At 44.9% G+C, this 23,342-nt stretch overlaps 1 protein-coding gene across 3 annotated transcripts in view; it reads left to right on the top strand.

Annotated features, from left to right (window-relative positions):
* Atp6v0a4 (ATPase H+ transporting V0 subunit a4) overlaps nucleotides 1–22,749 on the top strand; it is a 69,930-nt gene extending 47,181 nt beyond the window's left edge. For all 3 annotated transcript variants that reach the window (XM_004851249.4, XM_004851248.4, XM_087205907.1), the window contains 8 exons: nucleotides 4,033–4,126; nucleotides 8,198–8,316; nucleotides 10,266–10,482; nucleotides 14,632–14,733; nucleotides 17,794–17,904; nucleotides 19,967–20,084; nucleotides 21,137–21,308; nucleotides 22,421–22,749. In XM_004851249.4, coding sequence (XP_004851306.1) covers nucleotides 4,033–4,126; nucleotides 8,198–8,316; nucleotides 10,266–10,482; nucleotides 14,632–14,733; nucleotides 17,794–17,904; nucleotides 19,967–20,084; nucleotides 21,137–21,308; nucleotides 22,421–22,514 — 1,027 coding nt within the window. In that variant the 3' untranslated portion in view covers nucleotides 22,515–22,749. The remainder of the gene's footprint in view (nucleotides 1–4,032; nucleotides 4,127–8,197; nucleotides 8,317–10,265; nucleotides 10,483–14,631; nucleotides 14,734–17,793; nucleotides 17,905–19,966; nucleotides 20,085–21,136; nucleotides 21,309–22,420) is intronic.
* The last annotated feature ends 593 nt before the right edge of the window (nucleotides 22,750–23,342 follow it).

The following is a 23,342-nucleotide window of genomic DNA, read 5'->3' as shown; positions in this document are numbered from 1 at the left end:
TTCCACTTGACTCGGCTCAGAGCTGCACTGCAAATCCAGTTCAGTTTTATCTACTGAGCACAAGACTTGGCTCAATTCTCTCACTGTGCTGTACCTGTGATGCATGGAGCTAGTTTTTAAGATTTCAACTCAGTTAAATATATATGAAGTATGATAAAAAATACAGTGAGTTTAAAATTTTTTTTAATTGTTACAGTAAAAGACATATTGTCATTAACCCCCTCAAAATACTCCTTCTTGCTTCTAATACACGTATCTTGTTGGTTTTGTTGCCTTCTGAAGCAGTTCTGGAAATCTTCTTTCGTATCTTTAGTTGAGCTCTAGTGGCTGCCTTGATGTTCTGAATCAATTCAAAACATTTACTTTTCATGGTCATTTTGACTTTGGGGAAGAGCCAGAAGTTGTGTGGTTCCAGATCCAGTGAATGAGTTGGATGAGGACACACCATAATGTTTTTAAGAGCCCGCCTTTCCCTTGATGGCACTCAGCAGCATTCACTGTATTTTTTATCACATTGTGTAAAGATACTCATGAAAGAGGACATCCAGAACTGCTTCAGAAAGTGGCAAGAATGATGGGATAAGTGAGCTCAAACCCAGGGAGGAGTATCTTGAGGGGAATTAATGGCATTGTCTTTTACTGCAATACATTTTAAAAACTTTAAACATTCACCATTTATTTTCATCCCCTCTTGTGCTGTAGAGTGTGTACCATGTATCAGGGACTGTTGTGAAAACTGGTGGAGGAACAGGTGATCTGGGGCTCCTGGAAGCTGGATTCATGGTGAAGAAGGTGGCCTTTGAAACACTTATTTTAGCAGTTAATCAGACGAGCAGTCACAGACTGGAACACAATGCTTGAGGAATGCAGACTTTTATGGTGAGGGAGAAAGATTTTAGAGTTGGAGAGCAAGGTCAGTATGATGAATTGGGAGAGGAGAGGAGGGCCCTGCAGAGTAGGGGATTCTGAGGGCAACAATCGTTGATGACCTTGTAACTCTTCAGGGGTCCTATGCTGTATGTATCCCATGCCTGAGACACCCACAGTACTTTCAGGGCTGAATTGCAAAGCCCCATATCACAAGTGATGATTTCTAATATTTGTCTGCTCAGCCTCTTGGAATCACTATAAATTTCTTGTCTTGTTTTGGAACTTCTGGTTGAATAGATGAACTTCCGGTTGGGCAGATGGGAAGGGAGGGCTGGAGGAGAGAGAGAGAAAGAGGCATGAACACCCTTATATAGCCTCCCTTCCCTCCCTGCCTCTCCCAAGCACAGGGGGATTGTAAAATTTCTATTTGAGGAGATTCAAGGGTTTCACTGAATCTTTGCTCACTGGAATCTGTAGTAAACATAAATGGAGGGAGAGGATAAATAAGCAATCTCATCTAAGGATTTTTCAGTTAGAAAAGTTTCCATCCAGGCTTCCTTTGAACTAGTAGCCTTCTCAAGGACATTTTAGGGGCTGGATGATGGGAGGTCTGTGTAGACTCTGAGGGAAAGGAACAATATGTAGTGTGGGTTGTTAGTTTCTCTGGTAGGCCTAGGTTGCTATAGTAGAGGATGAGACTATTAAAATAATTCAAGAAAAATAAAGAATGAAGTTGAATACAGATGGTTTTATCTGCGTGCGTGCGTGCGTGCCTGCGTGTGTGTGTTTCCTTGAGACAAGGTCTCACTATATAGTCTAGGCTGGCCTTGAACTTGCTATGTAGGGTGGGTTCCAATTTGGTGATCTTCCTGGCTCAGCCTTCTGAGTGCTGGGATTATAGGTGTGCAATGCTATGCCTGGCTTTCTTTTCTCCCTCCCTTCCTTCCCTCCCTCTTTCCCTCTCCCTCCCTCCCTCCCTCTCTCTCTTTCTCTCTCTCTCTGGCTTTGCAATTAATACCCTGAAGAGATGCCTAAAAAGACTCATAAGCATAGAGATGAGCTTTGAAGTGGGTTCATTCTGCATAATTTCTCCAAACTACCAATATGAAATTTCATTTTTCATGGAGTGTGACTGTGAAAGACCAAGTGAACTGGCTTCTTGTCACTCTGCAGTGTGAGTGGCAATGTGGCTCTCTCGTGCATTTGCAAATGACCCCTTCCCTAATTCAAGACCCCTCGGGGAAGGTTGCTGCATCCCAGCCTGAGAGAGACTCAGCCACATGTCCAAGTGTCATCCGTAGTGAAAGCGGAGCCTCATTGTGAGTGAGGCAGAATAAACTTCAGTTCTCGTCACAGCTGAAGGACACAGTAAGGTGGTTTTGGTCACCAGACACAGCCTGGGTCATAGGCCCGTTTTCCTTGGCAATTGACAGTGTGCTTCAGCTGAAGACCAGGAGCCAGGAGCATGCTGTGGTTGCTCAAGTTGGGTTCATTGCCCAAAGCAGGGAAGCAAGGAAGCAGGAAGTGTCACATGGTTGGGGACCATGGAGACTCCAGTAAGAGGATATAAAAGAAACTTATAGAATTTGGCCTGGGTTAGGATGGGGGATGTTTGGTCATTTCTGTGGTTTGGACAATGTCTTTCTTTTGCCTGTGCTCAGGCATGACTGTGGACCTGTCTTGGTTTTTGTCAGGTAAAAGGCCGAAGACCAAGCCCAGACCAGGCCACAACAAGCCTTTATTAGGGGAATAGATCTGCCGGGCTGTCTCTGATCAAAGGAGAGACAAAGGCAATATGGCTGGGACAGGGAGAGTCTTATAGAGACTGGGGTGGGGTTTGTAGGGGCTGAGGTGGGGTTGAGTGAGGTAGTGACTAGGGAATGGAGGAGCCAGTGATGTCAATAGGTGGTAGGAGGTGAGCTAGTATTAGGTCACTCTCTAGGCGGGAACAGGGGCATACTGGGAAGAAGGGTTTGTTCTTTGGTGGGAGCAACCATCTTGGCATGATGTCACACAGGGGAGGGGGCAAGGCACGATAGGAAGAGGGCAGCTACCATACATAATAGCTGCTGAGGTGGTGGGAGACCTATCAGTTTTGTCTTACTCCATCATGGTCACAAGATGGCCTGGTGTGGTGTTGGTGTTTGGTGAACTTGGGGACTTAGGTTCCACAGGACTTGTGGCTTAGCTATGGGTGCCAGGCCAGTTCCCTCCTGTTGGAGATGCCTATTCCCTTTGGTGGACAAAGTATATCTCTGCTAACGGTCTGATGGCGGCAAAGCACTGGCCAGGGGTCTGTGTCCGGGATAGCCCACCAAGGCCAGCTGTCCCCATGTACGTTCAGGGTCTGGGCAGTACCATCTGGCTTCCTGACTCCTGCTGTTCTCCAAGACCCTGGCACCTGCTGCAGAAGGGCAGGTGTGTTTCCCTGATCAGCTGGTCAGGGGTGATCAGCCTTCTGGGCATTATTTCAAATGCTCATTCTTTGTCCCACAAAAGGGAAAGATCATCAACCCTTATAAGAGCGTTGACCCTTAATGTCTGTGTCCCCTTGAGGCTTGTGGAGACAGAGTGAGAAATTCCTTTTCATTGCCAGTCATTCTTCTGGGTGCAGATGGGATACAGATCTAAAAACATTAAAAATGTTTTTTAAGGTGACGATATCAGTGTACAACATCCATCCATCCTTCAGGACTGGAGACTTCCTAGACTATCCCATAAACTTCCGCGTACTTCTGTCACCGCAGGTTTTCTGATACGCTGCAGTTCTCGATCCTTATTCCCTCCCTCCCTTTCTCCCTCCTCCCCTTCCTTTCTTGGTGGTGCTGTGGATGGAACCCCAGGCCTCACACATGCTAGGCAAATGCTCTACCACTGAGCCACCTCCTCACTCCACTGATTTTCTTTACTACCCTCCAATCAGGCCAAGAACTCTTTGGAAACTTGGGTTGTGAAGTGGCTATGGGTCAGAGGGCAATTTCTATAGCCTTGGTGCCCAGGAAAATACTTGGCGTATGGCAGATTCTCGGTGCCTGTGCCTGGAGTCACTCCACTGCTGGGCTTTGACAGCCTGTGAGTTTGTGACCTATGGCACCACCTACTTCCTCACCTCTGGCTGACCATTTTTCTTTGGTTTTGTTTTTTCCCTTTCTCTCTCTGTAGTGCTGAAGTAATGGAAACAACTCCCTTTCTACAGCTGGACCCAGCCCTGCCAGGAGTGTATTCTGGAAATCCATACCCATTCGGGATTGACCCGGTAATGATGTATTCTTGGGTGAAATATTTATGGCATAAAAGGGATTGTTGAGAAGATCTGGGAATGCAGGATGAGGAAGTCCAGAACCTGTCAAGTCAACAACCCTATGTTGAGATAGAATAACTTGTAATGGGGGTTGTTTTGTTATATTTTGTTTTTATAGTGCTGGGGATGAAACCCAGGGCCTTGTATGTGCTAGGCCACATACCCAGCCCCCGTGCTGGAGCTTTTTGTGACACTCAAGAGCTGGAGCCAAGTAAATGCCCTAGTGTACCCTCTACTCAGCCCCTCGGGCATTTTCTGTTCAGCTCCCCAACATCTGCCTCTCTTTCCATCATTTATCCCACGAGTGGTTAATGATTGCTTTTCTTTAAAAAGCCCTTGGTTGTCTGGGAAGTATGCACATTAGCTAAATGGTTAGCATTCTCACCAAGTACCCTTCTTTGGCAATTTCTTGCAGTGGGTGACATTGCCTTCCTAGAGACGGGCAGATTTGCCTTATTTTACGGCATGTAATCAATTCACATTTTGAAGAAAGGTATATGCTTCCTTGTGCGTGTTGTTTGTTGTATCTAGCTCAGCCGACTAGATGGGAGCCAAATGAAAAGAAGATCCTTCCTCACACAGCCTAAAGGCATTAGGAGCTGAAACACAAATTCATTCATGTAAAACCACATGCAGTGCCACCAGGTGGCAGCCTTGTGCTCCGGATGAGTACAGCTGCCTAGACTTGAAGTTGGCAGCGGTAACATTTTTTCTCCGCCATCTGTGGTAGAGAACCTGATACCCGAGTTTTTTTTGTCAGCAGTTAAGAGTGAACAGTACTGCTCCCTAAAAGTGCTTCTCTGGTTTCTCACATCTTGTAGGTCATCAGGTCTTCAGTTTTCCAGAGTTCTCCCTCTGTCTCCCCACACTTATAAAACCAGAACTCACTGCCCAGGACTTGCTTCTACTTGCCACACAGGAGCACTTGCATTCTAAGTTTAATCAAAATTAGTAAAGTCCTTAAAAGTTGGTTTGTAAACTGCAAAGTGCCAGAAACAAAGTGAGCTGTCGTTTTTGGAGACCACAAGGCTTTTTCTTTGGTCAGAGGCAGCGGAAGAGCCTAGAGGAGGGTGTTAGGGGTTGGTGGTTTTTCTTTGCTTTCAATCTCATTGTTTCTGTTCTCCGCTCTTCCTTCACAGCCATAGCTACTTCCTCAACAATCCTGTGGCCCATGTCTGATGCCTCGAGAGAGCGGGGGCAGAATTTTATAAACTGGAGATTTTCGAGTTTCTATTCTGTGTGCAATTTTATCATCTGTTTACAATTTTAAAAAGGAAGAAAAAAATGTCAGGGCAAAAGAGATGTGGGGATGTTGAAAATAACAACTTTTTCCCCCAAGTAACATTTCAAATTTTGGAAATTTCTGCTCTTGGTTGGATTGGGGTATAGCTCGGCGGTGGAGCAATTGCCTAGTATGCATGAAGCCCTGGATTCTATCTCTAGGAAGGATGGAAAAAAAGAAAAAAAATTCTTGTCTCTATCATAAAATAGTATATACAGTAAGTTCCCGACTTATAAATGAGTTCCATTCCGGGAGAATGTTTATAAATTGGATTCTTTCATAAGTCCAACAAAGTCAATCTTACACACCTTTGACACAAATATACAACATGTATTGCTTTGCACTTCCTAGCAGTCCCCTCCACATCATAATTGCTTTTTCTCTTGCTTCCTAACATCCTGGGCTCTAAGCACTGCACTACTGCCCACTGTCACACTGTACAGTGAGCACACAGCAGCATAACTGTGTCAATGTCTGGCTGACACATGAGCTACTTCTATGATTTGTTTGCATCTACTGATGTTGTAATTTGAGGTCTTTCGTATCTGTGAAAGTTCACAGAGCAAATGTTTGTAAGTTGGGGATTTACTGTATATATATATTATTTTTTAAAAATCTATATGTGTGGAATATTATAAATAACAGCAGGCATTGCATGTCTTATGTCTCCTGCCATCCTGTTACTCAGAGATATCAGAATATTTCTGTGCCCATGTCAGGACTCAAGTCATAGATATTAATGAAGGATTTCTTCTTTACATAATATAAATTTCCACAGTGCATTTATTCTGTGTGCAGCATCTATTTATAAATCAAATCACAAAATATTTGGCTTTCATCACAGCTGAGAGGACTTAAAGTGCTTATAAATATTTTATTATAAATGAATATACAGTGAGCAAGAGCTCATGCTGCAGAATCAGACTGCCTGTATTTAAATCTTGGCTTACTTGTTTACCTGCTCTGTGATTTTGAAAAAAATTATCATCTTTGTGTCTGTTTCCTCACCTGTAAAATAGATATAAATAGCAGCCCTAACTCGTAGGATAATTCACCAATGAAATGTAAAACCTTTAGAATAGTCTGGCACATAAACCCAGTAAATGCTCTATCTATAGTAATTGCTTTTATATTATTTCTTTTTAAGTGACTTAATCTGCCTAAGATTGTAAGATGTCTTTATCTGTAGAATGGGAATATTTGCATCTGTTTAATAGAGTTTTATTAGAATTAAGTGAGGTAGATGCATCTAAAGAGTTTAGTTTGTGCTGGGTAACTTGACATTTTTAGTTTATCATCTTTGGCTGGGCCTGCAGTACACTGGTAACTGCCCTCACTGTGCTGAGTGATCTGCAGCAATGGGCCAACCAGGAAGAAAGGGAAGGCAGAGGGCAGAGCCTGGTGCAGCTCCAACAGCAGGACAGACGGTGAGAACAGAGAGGCACCTCTGGTGCTTGGGTACCTGGTCTGGAGTCCCTCCTCCTTCCATCCTAGCAGCCTCTTGCTGGTGTCTGAAGACTAAAAAATGGGTGAGATGTAGTTCCTGACTCTGTGTGTGTGTGTGTGTGTGTGTGTGTGTGTGTGTGCGTGCGCGTGCATACCTGTATGTGCACCTGTGAATGCACACAAGGTGGGTCAAGATGATCACACTGAGGCTGTGCATAGTTGGATGTTGGCCCCTAAAAAAAAAAAGTGACAAATCCTTGAGATGGATGTTGTTTTAGGAGAACGTGAGAAGGCTAATGTGGCTTTGTTATCTCCGAGATACAGCATATCAAACCCTGAGCACATGTCTGGCAGGCATTTGGGATGTGCTTAAAGTTCAAGTTGGGTCAAGAATAGGTGTAAGGACTTGCAGCCATTTACACAGGACTGAGGGAAGGGATCCCCAGAATGGGGAAAAGGAACATTAGTGACTGGGCCCATTAACCAGATTGAGACCTTGAATAGTTGTCCAACCACACTGTTTACAGTGAGTGGTACCCAGGTTCACGAACTTAATTCTTCCCACGATTCTGGTCACAGATCACATTGGTCAAGCACCAACCCCATAAGGTCAGCATTGAACCTAACCATTGAATTTGATTCTGTTCTCATCCAGTTCAGTTTGTGACCAGAATCGTGGAAAGAATTAAGTTCGTGAATTCAGGCACCCCTGTATTTGTTCCATGTGTCAGTTTTGTTTGGGCCGGGCAGTATGCATGTGTCCCCACCCCCAGGAGCCTAGACAGGGATTGTGTTTAAGGGAGGAGCTATATCTTATCCATAGTGCTCATAAAGATTGGCTATGGAATGGCTCCTTGAGAAGGGCCTTGCAAAGTACTTTAGAATGAGAAGCACTCTAGAAATTCAAAGGGAAATGAGGTGTTATTAAAAAGGGATTAGATATATTCTGGGACTAGTGATCTACAAGTCATTATCCAGAAATCTAAGGCAAGTTTGTGATCTCTCCAAAAAGTTTCAGATTATCTTTTCACTAGGGCAGTAGAATATCATGAGCATTCTTCTTGGTTTTCTTCCAGCAACTTCATGGTATTTATTAATCATGCTAGTGGTTGTGACATTTTGGTCATCACAGTTACATGGATAATGGATAATGGATTTGGTCTTATTCCTTTCCTAAGCCTAATACCTGTGCAGTTTCTCCAACAGCTTTCACGGGGAAAGTTGTGCTATAACCCTCGATTCCAGTAGAATTTTTAGACATTTTAAAATTTTTGTTTCTTGTCATGTTTTTTGTCCAGATTTGGAACCTGGCTTCAAACAAACTCACCTTTTTGAATTCCTATAAAATGAAGATGTCAGTTATCCTGGGAATTGTCCAGATGATTTTTGGTGTTGTTCTCAGCCTATTCAATTACATGTAAGTTTCCTGATTCACCCTCAGCTCATTGCTCTGACCACGCAGAAGAGGCAGAGAGGCAGAGAAGCGGACCCACCACTAGGCCTTGGGACGATGCAGGTCCCTTGCTATATGGACCCGACTTCCTATATGTCTTGGCTTGAACTGGGACAAGCTGGTTGGCCAGGTACAGCAGCACCTTTGTTTCTGTTGAGCAGAGTCTGTTCAACGTGAGTGCACCCTGTCTCCCTTCAGAAATATCTGGGGTTCAGCAAGAAGCTGGGAAGCCCACACATCCTGTGTGCCCCCAACCCAGCAGGCTTAGGTTGGGCTATGTCTGCTTTTAGCTCCCATCTGGTGGGCCAGGGGGAACGTGTGATTATGGCCAGGGTGCCTCAGACTCCACGTGGTATCCTTTTTCCTCGGCAGCAGCTCTCTCCCTGTGTCTTGCCTGCAGGCCTGTCTATTCCATTACAGGAAAGCTCCAGAATCTTTTGTGTGCTAAAAGTATAAATGTCTGAAAATAACTTCAGATGTGCCCATTCAGTGTGCCTTTTGCAGACACAGCCACTGACTTCCAGTGCCATTGAAATCACGCCTGCCAGATAGGTGAGGAGTCAGTGGGGGTGACACAGGGTTGGAATCAGAAGCTTAAGTCCTGGTTCCTCTTCCCAATGTGTGTGATCATAGACTCATTGCTTTATATCTCTGACAGTTTTTTGTAGAATAGGAGTGCACAGAACAGGTTAGGTTATTGGTTAATACACAACTCTTGCACCTCAGTGGTTTATGACAAAGACACACAGCCATCATGGGCCCACGGGGGCTCTCCTCCTGTCATCCTTACAAGGGGACCTAGGCTGATAGCCAGTCACTCCCTGGAGCCCTGTCGACTGCCATGGCAGGAGGGTAGCTAGTAATTCACTGACTCTTAAATCGCCCGCCTTGAAGTGCCACAAGTGCCACTTGCCATTTCTGTTCCTCTTTTGTCGGTGAGAGCTGGGCACATGGTGACCTTAACATGAGAGTCCATGGAAGCTCAGTTCTATTTGGAAAACCACAAACAGGAAACAAACAAGCACCTGGTTACCAGTACCTACTGGAAAGTGCTGTGAGTGTGAAATGAAAGGTCACTCTGGAAAGGTCACTGCCCCATGGTGAGTCTGGCTGCTTTCAACTGCAGTCCTGGCTGGTCACCCGCCAGATAACTCTTGCAATGAACAAAAGATACGAGGGCCCTTTCTGCCATCCTCTCTTGGGGCTCCCCTCAGACGTGTATGACCCTATCTTGTAGCAGGAACTGACAAACTTTCTTTGTGGAGAAAGTATGACTCTTTCAGTCTTGGTGGATCATCCAGTCTCAGATGCAACTGCTCTGTGCTGGGACTGTAGCTTGAGATCAGCCACAGATGACACATAAGGCACCATTGTGGCTGTGTTATGCTAGGCCTGTGCATACATCAGCGTTAGAATTTCTTATCATTTTCATGTGTCATGAAATATTCTTTTTCTGCTCCCCCAGCGTTAAAGAATGTAAAAATGACTCAACTTCCAGGCTGTACAGAAACAAGTGATGAGCTCGATTGACCCATGACCAGTCTGCTGGCCGCTATCCAGGGCAGTCTTAGAAGAAAAGCCTCTCAGTTCCTTTACTACAGCCTTTTGCCCTCAAATGTGTTCTTGGGAGTTAAGCTTGCAGGTGAAGCCAGACCACCGGCTCTGCCCATGGGCCTGGCTGTTGCTTCACTGTTAGCGTCTCCATCCTGGATCTCTCTGAGCCTCTTGTACAACCGCACTTCCTCACCTTTCCCTTTTCTTCCCTGTGCAGACTGATGGCTGCATGCTGGGGCAGGCCTGCTGCTTGCCAGCCGCGTTCAAAAAAGGAAGTGAACATTTTGTGCTTTGCGAGCACACTTAAGTACAAATGTTCCTTGGATGTTCTGTCTTGTATGTGCTTTTTCCACCCCCAGATACTTCAGAAAAACTCACAATATCATTCTGCAATTCATCCCTGAGATGATTTTCATCCTGTGCCTATTTGGATACCTGGTTTTCATGATCCTTTTCAAGTGGTGTCACTATGATGCCAGGGTGTCCCGGAGCGCCCCAAGCATTCTCATCCACTTCATCAACATGTTTCTGTTCGACTATGACGACCCTTCCAATGTGCCCCTGTACGAACACCAGGTACTTCCATTCTTCTTTTACCCACTTGACTACATGCTGTCTCGTACCGAGCATTGTGGAGGGTAAGTTTTTGCAAGATGGAGCCATCATAGCACCTGGGGAAGGTTAAGTTCTTTAGAGCTCCAAGGTTCTTATTAAACGAATGCCCAGGCCCTGAGAGCTACAGTGTGGCTTCAGCCCTTCATGTTGGGAATGTTGCTGGGGGGTTGAAAACCTGCTACGAAAAAAGAAAAAATAATTCTCCAAATGGATTGGCTTGAAACTGTAGGATGTTCTAAATAGCACCTTAATATTTAATGATTGTTTATTCTTTTTGTTTTATTTTTATTAGTCCGTTTGCAGTACATTATTATATTTATTTATCAGGAGGAATTGGTACATGTGCATAACACATCACAATTCTTTTTTTTTTCTTCATTCCCTACTCTTCCCCTTCTTCCCTGCTCCTTCCAACCCTTTTTTGGGGGTGGTTAAGACAGGGTCTCACTATGCAGTTCAGGCTGGACTTGAGCTCACTATGTAGCCCAGGCTGGCCTCAGACTCGAGGTGATCCTCTTGCCTCAGCCTCCTGAGTGCTGGGATTATAGGTGTGCACCACCATGCCCGGCTCCTTCCAACTGTTAAAGATCTTTTAGTCAAAAAGCAAACTCTAGCTAATATTCAGAAGAAAGAAAATTAAAATAGAATCAAGAAGAGAAATTCCTCTGTTCACAAAGACGGTGAATTTCTGAAAATCTACGAGTCCTATGGATGGTTTTATTTTTTGTTTTTGTCATTTTCTGCTCTTCTCCCATGCATGATGTACCTGAACATCTGGACTTTAGTACCACTCTTACTTCTCCCACTGTTTGCCACCTCTTTATCAGCTTGACGTAGTTGTCCCTGGGTATCCATGGGGTTGAGTTCTAAAACCTCCCAATCCTCTGTAAACACCAACTGACTGATACTACAACTTCATGACCTATGCACATCCTCCCTAGACTTTAAATCATCTCTAAGTCACTTCTGATGCCTGCTATAGTGGCCAGGCCATAGAAATAGTTGCTATGCTGTTTTGTTTAGGGAAAAAATAACAAAGGAAAATGTCTGTATGTGTTCAGTTAAGATGCAGTTTTCTTTTTTCAAATATTTTTGATCTGTAGATGGTTGAATCTGCAGATGTGGAACTTGTGGATATAGAAAGCCACGGGTTTTTGTTGTTGTTGTTTTGAACAAGTTTCAGTGTCCCATTGGAAAAGGATGTAAAAAGAACTCAGGGAGTAACTCTCTGAGAACACAGATTGGCCTTCTGCCTGACTCCCGGTGGTGAGCCTGATGATGCAACCTGAGAGCAGCTTTCGCTTTCTGCTCTGATTCCTCTGGATCTGCTCTGCGGCCAGCTGCACGATGCCAGGGGGCCCTCGGTGTGAGGTCACTGCCAGGGGTCGCTCCCGCCAGATGTGCTGGTTCACGTCCTGCTCTCCTCTGGCCACACATGTGCTCAGGGGTTTGAGTCCTAGCTGCCTTCTCTGTCCCTGCAGAAGCGTCGAGTAAGAAGTAGAAATGCCTTGTGGCGGGGCTTTTCATAAGGAATAATCTTAGCTAATAATTAGAGAAGAAATACATCCCTGAGAGCCCTTTGGTGGCATCACACCTGGTGATTAAACACAAATGGAGACTTTGAGCCACCCCGAGGCTGCTGGTACCACATGAGTGTGTTCAGAAGCAGCATTTACTCCGTGCCATGGTCTAAACCAAAGTTGATTTGGATTTGCCAAACGAGTCTCTTTTGTGCAGAGGACTCAGATTCACTGCATAGCTCACGTGTTAACTGCTTTCCTAGACACCAAAGCCCTCCTTTATCTGGAAAATGCACTGAGCACTCCACAGCAAGTGGCTTTTCCAATTCCAAAACATGAATGGGAGTTGGCTGACTTCCCCACACCCCAGGATGAAGATGAATGATCCTGGCACAGGTTGAAATTTCCGTAACCTCATTTTGGGGTCATGTGGTTGCAATAGATGATGTCAGTTAATAAAGTCCCTGCCCAACTTGTTTTTGCTGGCTTTGAATATGAAGCAAGGACACACACACACACACACACACGCATGCACGCGTGCACCCCTCGCTAGGTGCTTTGCACATAATCTTGTTATAGAAATGGACAAATGGCAATGATGAAGCTTTGTGGGCAGAGGATAGGAGGGGCAAGTTCAGCTCAGAGTCACATGATCCTCTTTCCCTCTTTTTGAGCATTTAAAATGGAACAAAGTAGAAGATTGAACAGATAAAATGTTCCTCCTATTATCAGGGCAAATCTTGTTACACTGGGGTTATAAATGGTCTCCGGGCATGAGCTGTGAGTGGGTCAGAACAGCTGAAGAGACTCAAAGGCTGGGGAGCCGCTTTTTCCTTTTCCTTCAAGGGCATTTTTAGTTCTTTCAACAGCCCTGACCCAGCCCCTGGGTTCTGCTGAGATGGCAGCTGGAGTCACCCTCAGAAGAGAGAACGGGGGTGTGTGAGAAGAGGTGGGGGTCTAAGCACAGGAAAGAAAGCAGTCAGCAGGGTGATGAGGGGAGCTCTGCCTGGGCCCCAGCAGAGGCCAGGGGCCCCTAGAGGCCGTGTTGCAAAGCCACCTGTGAGAACCCATGCTGAGGTCTAGATGGCTGTCTTGAGCCTATGGCATTAGATGACTGTCCCACACTAAGGAGGGAAGTCAGGTAGGCTTTGGTTTTCTCTCTTGAGAGGGAGAGAGCAAGAAAGCTTAGATAATTTTTTTTTTGGTACTGGGGATTGAACTGCGCTTTTGAGGCAGGCGGCAGAACCACTGAGCTAAATCCCCGGCCCTAGATAATTATTGAGTAGTGGAAATTAAAAGCTGTTGATTGAACAATGTGACTTAAAATGACCTGCGTACTTTTGGTTACTATAGAGTGGCTGACGCAGTCAGAGGATCTGCTATAGTTTTTATCCAGAAACAAGGGTAACTATGCCCATGGAACAAGGGAAGAGCAAAGCTGCATTTATAATGTACCCCATGAGTGCTTCTTGTTCTAATGGTACCAATATGTAATAAGGTCCAACATATAGACCTACACTGGATAGTGGGTATTACAGGGCTGATGTTTCTCTATCTACAATCGGAATATTCCAGATGTGAAGGTGAATGGATTCAGAATGCTTTCAATCTCTCAAAATGCTGCAGAAATGACCTATTTATCATTGTGATCATAGGAAGTGTGATTGAAAAATACGATGAATGTTTAAATAAAATAATTTATTACAGTAAAAGAGACATTGCCATTAACGCTCCCTCATTTTGAACATACTTATCCCATTACTCTTGCCACTTTCTGAAGCAGTTCTGGAAGTCTTCTTCTTTTTTTTTTTTAAAATTCTTTTATTGGTACATTTTAGGTATACAATACATTTACATTTATCATTGAGGTGCTTGTACCTGTACATGATGTATCTTGGTTCTTATTTTTTCTCCATTACCTGCGCGCCCTTCACCCCCTCCACCCTTCCCTATTTACATAGACTTCGTTTCCATTTTTTTCTTTTCTCATAATTTTTCCTTTCCCTTCTTTCCTTTCCCCTTCCCCTCTTGGAAGTCTTCTTTTATGAGTGTCTTTAGTTACACTGTCATGATTGCCTTGATGTCCTGAATTGATTCAACATGTTTAGCTTTCATAGTCATTTTGACTTTGAGGAAGAGTCAGAAGCTGCGTGGTACCAGGTCCCGTGAATAAGGTGGGTGGGGACACATTGCAACGTTTTTATGAGCCCACCTTTCTATTGGATGGAACTTGGCAGTAGCTTCACTCTTTTTTTTTTTTCTTTTTGTACTGGGGATCGAACTTGGGACCTCGAGTGTGTGAGGCAGGTAGTGGAACCACTGAGCTAAATCCTCGGCCCTCACTATATATATATTTTTTATCATACCTTGTCAAGACATGAACGAGGACTTCCAGAACTACTTCAGAGAGTGGCAAGAAGGATAGAATAAGTGTGTTTGAAATGAAAGGGAGCCTTTTGAGGGGGATTAATGGCAATGTCTCTTTTACTGTAATAATTTTTAAATTTAAACACACTATTTTTTTGATCAGCCTTTGTATAAAGTATGGTTTGTGGTTACCTTCAAATGATAGACTCTCTTGGTTTTGCAGCGAGAAGTCCAAACTTTCTTTGTTGTAATGGCCTTGGTTTCTGTGCCATGGATGCTTCTGATTAAGCCATTTATTCTCAGAGCCAAGCATCAGAAATCCCAGGTAAGATCTGGGTTTCAGTTCACCCACTGTGGGTCACAGTGTGGGTTCCTGGAAATGGAGCCTAGGGCTAAGAATAGTGTTGGTCTTCCATGGCCTAAAGGTTGTAGGGAGGTGTTGAGGAGTTGATGGTCAAAGTATGTGACAGTGGCAGTGTGAAGGATGAAAAGATTATTCAGACTTAGTCCAAACACCAAGAGGCTCAGAGGGACTGTCCCAAAGAGAGCACCCAGCCTAAGAGAGTCTCCAAGGAGCAGCCCCAAACCGAGAACTCTTTGGCTTTTATTTAGAATAGCAAAGCAAGAGGACGAAAAGAGAAGAAAAACAGCCTGGGAAGCAGTGTGTCTGGAAAGTGGAAGGACAATGACCAGACCCAAAATACTTCACTAATCTAAACTTTTTGTTGTTTTCCAACTGTGCTGTGCTTAGTACACTATGTGCGAACCCATGTGCTTTTGCTCCGCAGGTTCCTTTACAATTTAACCATTCACTCCTTGGCCGGGTCCCCCATGGTTGACCTGTCTCAAGTGTGACTCTTTCAGTAGAATTACTCCTAGGCCCTTTATTTCCAACATAGCAATATTCATGTTTCCAAACACACTGAATCTTAGGCCCAGAAAACTTTGCTCCGAGTGTATGTGTGTCATCCAGTGGTAGATAATGATATATAAGAGTTTGAACTTGGTTGTTTTATTCTTGAACATAGAAGTATTTTAATATAGCTTTACTTTTTAAATGAATATTAGAAGTTTTTTAGTCAGGCAATGTGGCTTGTGCAGCTAATCCCAGCTACACTGGGGACTGAAGCAGGAGGATCGTGAGTTCAAGGCCAGCCTGGGCAACTTAGTGAGATCCTGTCTCTAAAAAAAATTGGTTTTCTTCAATATTCTAAAGTTGTAAGATTCTATTACATTATGTTTCAGAATGTGTCAGGGAATTCAATAAAATGGTAAATGAATTCAAATAAGTCAGTTCTCATTTATTGGTGATTTTCCTCTTTTACCAGATACCAGTTTCAGCCACTTCCTCCCTTTGTCTAAACTGCTCCTGAGACACAAATGTATGCAGGGAGTGAAGAAGAGTTTAATATCAGCCTGAAGCAAAGAGGATTTAGGAAGATTAACCCCTCCCAGGAGACCCCAGAGTCTAGTTGTGACACACAAATGCTGTTTGAGATTTTTCTTTGCTTTCCCCAGTAGGGCAAAGGATTAAGTAGAGTGAACTGAGATCACATATGTTTTAAAGAGTTGGGAGTATTCTTAGATTAAATTCTACTTTTCTAAAGTCTGTGTTGGTTATTGACCTCAAGTACAGGTAAAGAGAATGATAAAGCAAAGAACGCTTGTTTATTTCCTTAACTGGGAAGAGACCAAGATGGTGAGAGGACACTGGTGCCACCTCCTGAGAGTTCGGAAGGCTGAGTGTAAAGCCTAAGTCCCGCGTGGGTCTTCTGAGTTCTTACGAGGAGCTATGTATTTATTTATCAAGCTAGGTGGCTGGAATGTATTTTGTTTAAGAGTGTCTTGGTTTGATTTATAACTTGTAACTATTTCAACATATGCACATGCATTTTCACTTTTACCCTTGCCCACAGCCCTCCAAAAATTAAGTGCAGATTTGCTAAAGAAACAAAGGTTTTTTAATGCCTAATTTATAATCCTCGTATGAGATCATTCTAGGAAAGACTGGATTCAGGGCATTAAACTTCACAGTGACTTGAAAGAAATACAAATTAAGCATCCCTAATCCAAAATACTCTAGAATCAAACCCTTTTTGAGGTGCTACATGGTATCGCAAGTAGTAAACCCCACACTTGACTTCGTGTGATGAATTGTAGCCAGAATGCAGGTGCAGGCAGCTGGGCGTGGGGGCACACGCCCGTAACTCCGGCACTGCGGGAGGGGGAGGCGCAAGTTCGACCCCAGCCCAGGCGATTCAGCAACTTAGCCAGACCCTGTCTCGAAATAAAAACTTTTTAAAAAGGTTTGGAGATGTAGTTCCACGTGAAGGCTCTCGGTTCAACCCCTAATACCACCCAAAAGAAACAACAACAACCCATTGGTATATTTTAGTGATAAAAATATCATTAAATTACCTGCAGGCTATGTGTGTAAGGTGTATATGGAACGCAAATGAATTTTGTGGTTAGGCTTGGGTTCCACGCACATGCAAATATGCCAAAGTTTGAAAAAACTAAAAATCTTAAGCATATCCAGTCTCAACCATTTCAGATAAGAGATACTCAATCTGTAGTGTACTCAGACTTTGGAGTAAAATCAGCCCAAATTGAATGATGATTGTTCCTACATTATTTTCTTTGAATTTTTTGTTTGTTTGTTGTTTGTTTGGAGACAGGGTCTCACTATGTAGTTCAGGCTGGCCTTGAGCTCACTGTGTAGCCCCAGCTGGCCTCCAACTTGAGGTGACCCTCCTGCCTCAGCCTCCCAAGTAGCTGAGATCACAGATATGGGCCACTATGTCCAGCTGATGTTTTTATTTTAGAAAGTGATTCGTATTAGAAAACTTAATGTCTCTTAGTTAATTTTGCCCATAGAAATCTGGCTGTTTAAGTCACACTGTTCTGTTGAAGGTACAGCTGACCATCTGGGAGAGGATGTGTTTCTTTTAAGCACAGAAAGACACTTTTGTGTATGCGTTGCTTTTCTGTGCATCATTTATCGTTTTCTGGGGTCCCCGATATTCTGGAATCAGGCCACCCGGATTGGTCTTGGACACATTTCTTGACCTTTCTGTGCTAGTTTACTTCTCTCTGTACAGTGATAATTATGCTTACATGGAGTGGTTATTTTGAAGGCTAAATGAGACAACACAGAATTTAGGCCAGTTTCAGATACATAGCTAACAGTTATTTAAAAATAGTGTCTCACTAAGTTGCCAGTGTTCAACTTGCAATTGTCCTGCCTCAGCCCCCGAGAGTCCTGGGATTATAGGCATGCAGCACCACATCCAGCAACAGCTAGCATTTAAGAGACTTTATTTTAGGCAGTATGGTTATAATAATAAGGATGAGTTCAGTGTTCTTTTGTTTGTTCCCTTGGCAGCTGCAGGCATTCACAGTCCAAGCAAATTCCGCAGAGGCTGTTGAAGGCGGCACGTCCGGCCCCTCTCGTTCTGCAGAGACCCACGGAGCTCAGGACGACCATAAAGAGGAGGTATCTGGGACCGGGGCACCCAGGAAGACTTCCCAGTTTGTGCAGATTGTGGAGGATCTGGTCTTCCCAGTCGTTAGGTGTGGGCACCAGCCTGTCCATGTGAACATAGGCACAGGGCTGGGAGGGCTTGGAGCCCCCGCTGGCCTCGGCCCTGGAGCGCCAGTGCTGTGGGAGGTAGGGAAGAGGAAATATCTGAGAGGATTTGGACAGCTCTTTCCCAACCATTCTGAAAGCATTTTTAATATTTTGGCCAAGCACTGCTGTACCTGGAAGAAGAGGTGAGTACCAGCTGCAGAGCTAGTGGTACGGGGGTCCTAGTGTTGCTGAGGCCTCTTGGCTTGAACTGCACCCTTACCAGATAGTTATGTTCAACCTGCTCTATCCCATCCCTGCCCTCAGTGACAGCAGGGCCCATATCTAGCCCGAGATACTGAAGCAAAATATGGATTATTGATTCCCAGCCATCTTCTCCCACATAGGCACACATGGCCACCATAGCTTCTCTGCCCCATGCCCAATAAGTGAATTGGTTCACTTATCTTTTACCCTTATCTGCCTCCCCTGAGAAACCGTAGCTTGTTTTTTCCTCTCCCTGGCCATCCCCTCACTTTCCCAGAGGAAGGCAGCCGGCAGTGTTTCTGTGGGGACTGAAGTCAGCACCAATCCTATGGGAGCTTTTTCCTGAGCTCTATTCCAGTTCCAGAGTAGGGACTGGGTTCCCATGAGGGCCAGAAATAATACATATGGATCCATTTTTGTAGTTATTTAAAGAATCTCAATACAGATTAATAGATGATCAACTAGAATTAGTGAAAAATCTGGACCATGGGAAATCTCCCCAAGATTCCAGGGACAGATTAACCCAAGCTATTGGCTATTGATATGAGCAACTCTGTCTGACTTGCTGGACCCACACAACCTCAGACTCAAGTCCCAGACTGTCCAGGCCAGGCTACCCTATCTGTTCTGCTCATGTCTTTGATATCTGTGCAGTCAGTTTCCACCCGTGCCTCTGTGATCTGGCTGCCCTGTCTAGGCAACCGCAGTCTCCTTCCTACCCCCTGCCAGGCATAGGCATGCAGGGGTCTCTTATCCCAAGGCAAACATAAGCTTGGCCCGGCTTCCTTCTCAAGTGTCTCCCCGACCTCCCTCCTCAGCAAGAGTTACCCAAGTTCAAGTTCAAGGCCACGGTCCTCCAGACTGCAGCCACATCTGCCCACGTACTGGCTGCAGCCACTGCCATTTCAGACCAGCTGGCTACCCATTGGCTGAACCTCTCCAACTCCTTGTGATTTGTAGAGTAACACATAACTCGGGAAATGGCTCTATAATTATACTTTTTGTTAGAATGAAAGGATACAATTCAGAACCAGCCAAAGGTGGAGGTACGCAGGACAGTACCCAGGAGTTGGAGAGTTCCATACCGGAGCTTCTGTGCCTCAAGGGTCCATTCCTGTCCCAGCACCAGTGTGTGACAGGGTGTACTCAGAGCGCCACCAGCCCAGGAGCTCGCCAGACACCAGTGCCCAGTGTTTCTGGGGCCTCATTCTGCAGACAGGACGGTCCATGTCCGTCACTTCTAGCTCCTCTCATCCTTTAAGAATTGCCTCAAGTCCCTCATCACATCTTAACAACAAAACCTGTATCTTATTCATCTTAATGTCATTTTAAAAATACGTTTTGTATGAAAGGAGGGATAAAGGGAAGGTGGAGAATGGGTAGGAAAACAATTGAAATGAATGAATCCTAGCGTTTCACACAGCACGGCAGGGTGACTATAGTTTACAGTAACCTATTATATGTATTTTTAAAGAACTAGAAAAGAAGAGATCAATAGCTCTAAATATAAAGAAATGATAAGGAGATGGAAATGCAAAAGGCCTGATTTCACCAGCACATAATATACACATGTGTTGAAATCTCATACTGTATCCCACAAATATGTACAATTATTACATGTTAATCGAAAATTTAAAAAGTAAAGAAATAGATTTTGATGTTCTCAATACAAAAATAGAAAAAGGAAGTACTTACTGAAACAAAATAAAATGTTTCCTTTCAGTTCAACTTCGGAGATGTCTTTGTCCACCAGGCCATCCACACCATCGAGTACTGCCTGGGCTGCATTTCCAACACGGCCTCCTACCTGCGGCTGTGGGCGCTCAGCCTGGCGCATGCCGGTGAGTGAGCATGGCACCCACTGGCCACAGGCAGGCGCGTCTCCTGGGAAGACAGCCACACTGGCCATGGGGCCCTTCATCAAACTCTAAGCCCTTCCCCCAGGGGCTTTGGTTAGAGGTTAGGGCTTTAATATATGAATCTGGGTCGGAACACACATACTCAGTCCCAGCAAATCATGTTGCTGCATTCTTTTATGTCTTGCTTTTTTGTGTGTGTACGTCATGGTACTTAGATTTAGTCATTGTGTGCCAATAGTTGTAGTTTGCTTACTTTCCCTGGTGAATAATATACTACCATGTGTGAGGTGTGGTAAAAAAAATGAGGAGAATCTTTAAATTTTAAGAATTTATTATAGTCAAAGACATACTGTCATGAACCACCCTCAAAATAATTCCCCTTACTTCAAGCACACTTATCCCATCATTCTTGCCGCTTTCTGAAGCAGGTCTGGAAGTCTTTTTTTAATGAGTGTCTTTAGTTGCACTGTCATGGCTGCTTCCATGTCCTGAATTGATTTAAAACATTTACTCTCATCATCATTTTGACTTTGGGAAAGTGCCAGAAATTGCACAGTGCCAGATCCTGTAAACAAGGTGGATAAAGATGTACTATAATGTTTTGATGAGCCTGCCTTTCTGTTGGATGGCTTTCAATGACAGCATTCACCATAGTTTTGATCACACATCATAAAGACACTCATGAAAGAGGACTTCCAGAACCGCTTCAGAAAGTGGCCAGAGCAATGGGATAAGTGTGTTTAAAGTGAAGGGGAGTAATGGCAATGTGTTTTTACTGTACTACATTTTAAAAAATTTAAGTATTCACCACATACAGTATTTTGATCACACCTCATATTTGTCTGTTTTCCTCTTGATGGATACTCCCCCATTGTGGACAAAGCTGCTGTAGCCATTCTCATGCTCATGCCCCAGGATGCTTGTGCCTGGGTTCTCCATCTCAGAGTAGAACTTCCAATCTAAGATGATGGTCTAAAACTAATCTGCATTTGCAAGCTAGACCCTGAGGTTGAGACTTTGCTTGCATCTTGCAGAGCTGTCTGAAGTCCTCTGGACCATGGTAATGAACATTGGCCTCCGTCTGCAAGGCTGGGGAGGACTCGTTGGGGTCTTCATCATTTTTGCCGTGTTTGCGGTTCTGACGGTGGCCATCCTTCTCATCATGGAGGGCCTGTCTGCCTTCCTCCATGCCCTGAGGCTGCACTGGTGAGCACAGTTGTCCCCAAAAGATGCTGAGTGGTATAGGGAGGGGGCCAGCTGCAGGGCTAGTTGACCAGGCACATAGCCTCACCTGCTGTGTGACATTAGCAATGGATGTGCCTTGCTGGAACCTCTGTTTAGTCCTCTGTTTGCATAATATTAAATGATGTAATAAACTACAATACCCTGGTTGCCCTCTAATAAATACTAGCTTTTGTTTATTCCTCTTTTAAAAATAAAGTTCATTTGCTGTAATAACAGGGTTTAAGTAAGTGGCACCTCCAAGCATAGATAAGGTGACAGATCTGAAACAGGCTCAGTGAAGGTGTGTTACACAAGGCAGGAGTCATATCTTAGAACAAGATACTGAATTCTAATGTGACACTCACAGATGTACCCAGAGACTAGCAGGGGACACTAGGTGGAGGGTGCTCCGCATGCCTGTAAGCCCCTCAGACTGTCCTCAGCTTGTAGTGGCGTTGTCTACCTCCCTTGTGGCCACCACTCAGAGGAAAAGCTGTTATATTAAGCACTGAGGGGAGAGGAGGGTAGCATCCCCCAGCCCCATGGTACCATCTCCCACCATGTCTTTAAGGACGGGAACTCTGTAATGTCATAAAACATGCACGATCAGACATGACATGCACGATCAGATCAGTCATGTTCAGTTATAAAGGTACAGGTCAAGGTAGTGATTGCTTTGCAATAGCCTAGGGTCACAGTTGAGACAGGGTGGCTGTGGAAAGCAGGATAACCATGGGAATGGCTGTCACACTGTGTGCGGGAAGTGTCACGTAATGCTGCACAGGGAGGGCACCTTCACTTGCGATGGAGGCTGGAGAGCTGTGACTTGGGGAGGGGTTGCTGCGTTGTGGCCCTTGAGGCCCAGGCCCAGAAAGAGAGGTGGGAGGGGAAGGGAGAAGGTAAGGTAAGAGGGAGACAGGAGGAGGGCTTGGGAAGTCATCGGGGTTCCCTTGGAAGCCGACAGCCTGGAGAGCATTTCCCAGCCGGCCTTCTGGGCCTTTAGCTTGCTTCCTATAAACCTGCGTCTTGTCTCCTCCTGCCAGCCTCTAACTCGTGTGTTTAATCTCCTTTCCTTGCATGGCTCCAAACACCAGGGTGGAGTTCCAGAACAAGTTCTATGTTGGGGCTGGGTACAAGTTCGCTCCATTCTCCTTCAAGGACATCCTAGAAGGGGCGGCCGAGGAGTAGCTCCAGTCCATGCCTCCGAGCCAGGGTCTGTGCCAGCAGGAGGCCTTGCGTCTTGTTCCCAGTGGAAAGCGCTCAGCGGATGACTGTCCTTGGCCATGCAAGGCAGGAAGCAATGTGGTATTTGGTTGTAAGCCTCAGGGCCTGATAACCATGTCAGAGAGGCACTGCTTTGGCAGTTCCTCTGGACTTCATGGGGGGGTCTTAATTACCAACTAATAAAACGATTGGGAAATGAGGGGGTGTACTAAGCAGAGTCTTCTTGTAATCAAAGTATTATAATCAAGAAAACAAACAAATCAGCCATTCTCTTTTTTCTGTAGGATGCCTTTATTCAAAACCGTCCCATAACATTTAATACTGATAATTATAGGTCAGCAGGGACCAATGGAGTTGCACAAACTAATCCCGGAGAGGGATCAGGGTTACTGTATCCCCTCATTTCCCTCTTCCTCACCTGTCTTGGGCTCAGCATTACCTGCTTGAGAACTTTCTCATGAATTTTTTCTCCAGGTGAGAAAGAACAGGTCAAGTTCTCCACAGGCAGGGAGAGCCACCCTGGCACGGCTCTGCTTAGTGCCCAGTGCTGTGAAATGAAGCATGACAGCCCGATGTGGGTCACATGCACCATGTGCTGAGTAACTGGAGAAGGGGACAGCAAAGGGTGGGCAGGTCTGGGAATGGCCAGCAGGAAGGACGCCACGCAGCCTGGCCCGTGGCCCAGACGGACTTTCTCAGGGAACTTGGCCTGGCCAACTCCCAAGAGCTTGATAAGATTCATGCCGTGGGGGGTTTTGTCTGAATGGCCTTAATCCAGGTGAATAATCATCT

Source organism: Heterocephalus glaber, unplaced genomic scaffold, assembly GCF_053883595.1.
Source record: "Heterocephalus glaber isolate CG9 unplaced genomic scaffold, H.glaber_assembly_v1.0 deba00000621, whole genome shotgun sequence".
In the NCBI taxonomy this organism is placed as follows: domain Eukaryota; kingdom Metazoa; phylum Chordata; class Mammalia; order Rodentia; family Bathyergidae; genus Heterocephalus; species Heterocephalus glaber.
The sequence above is the reverse complement of the archived record's forward strand: the minus strand, read 5'-3'. Positions and strand labels throughout refer to the sequence as shown.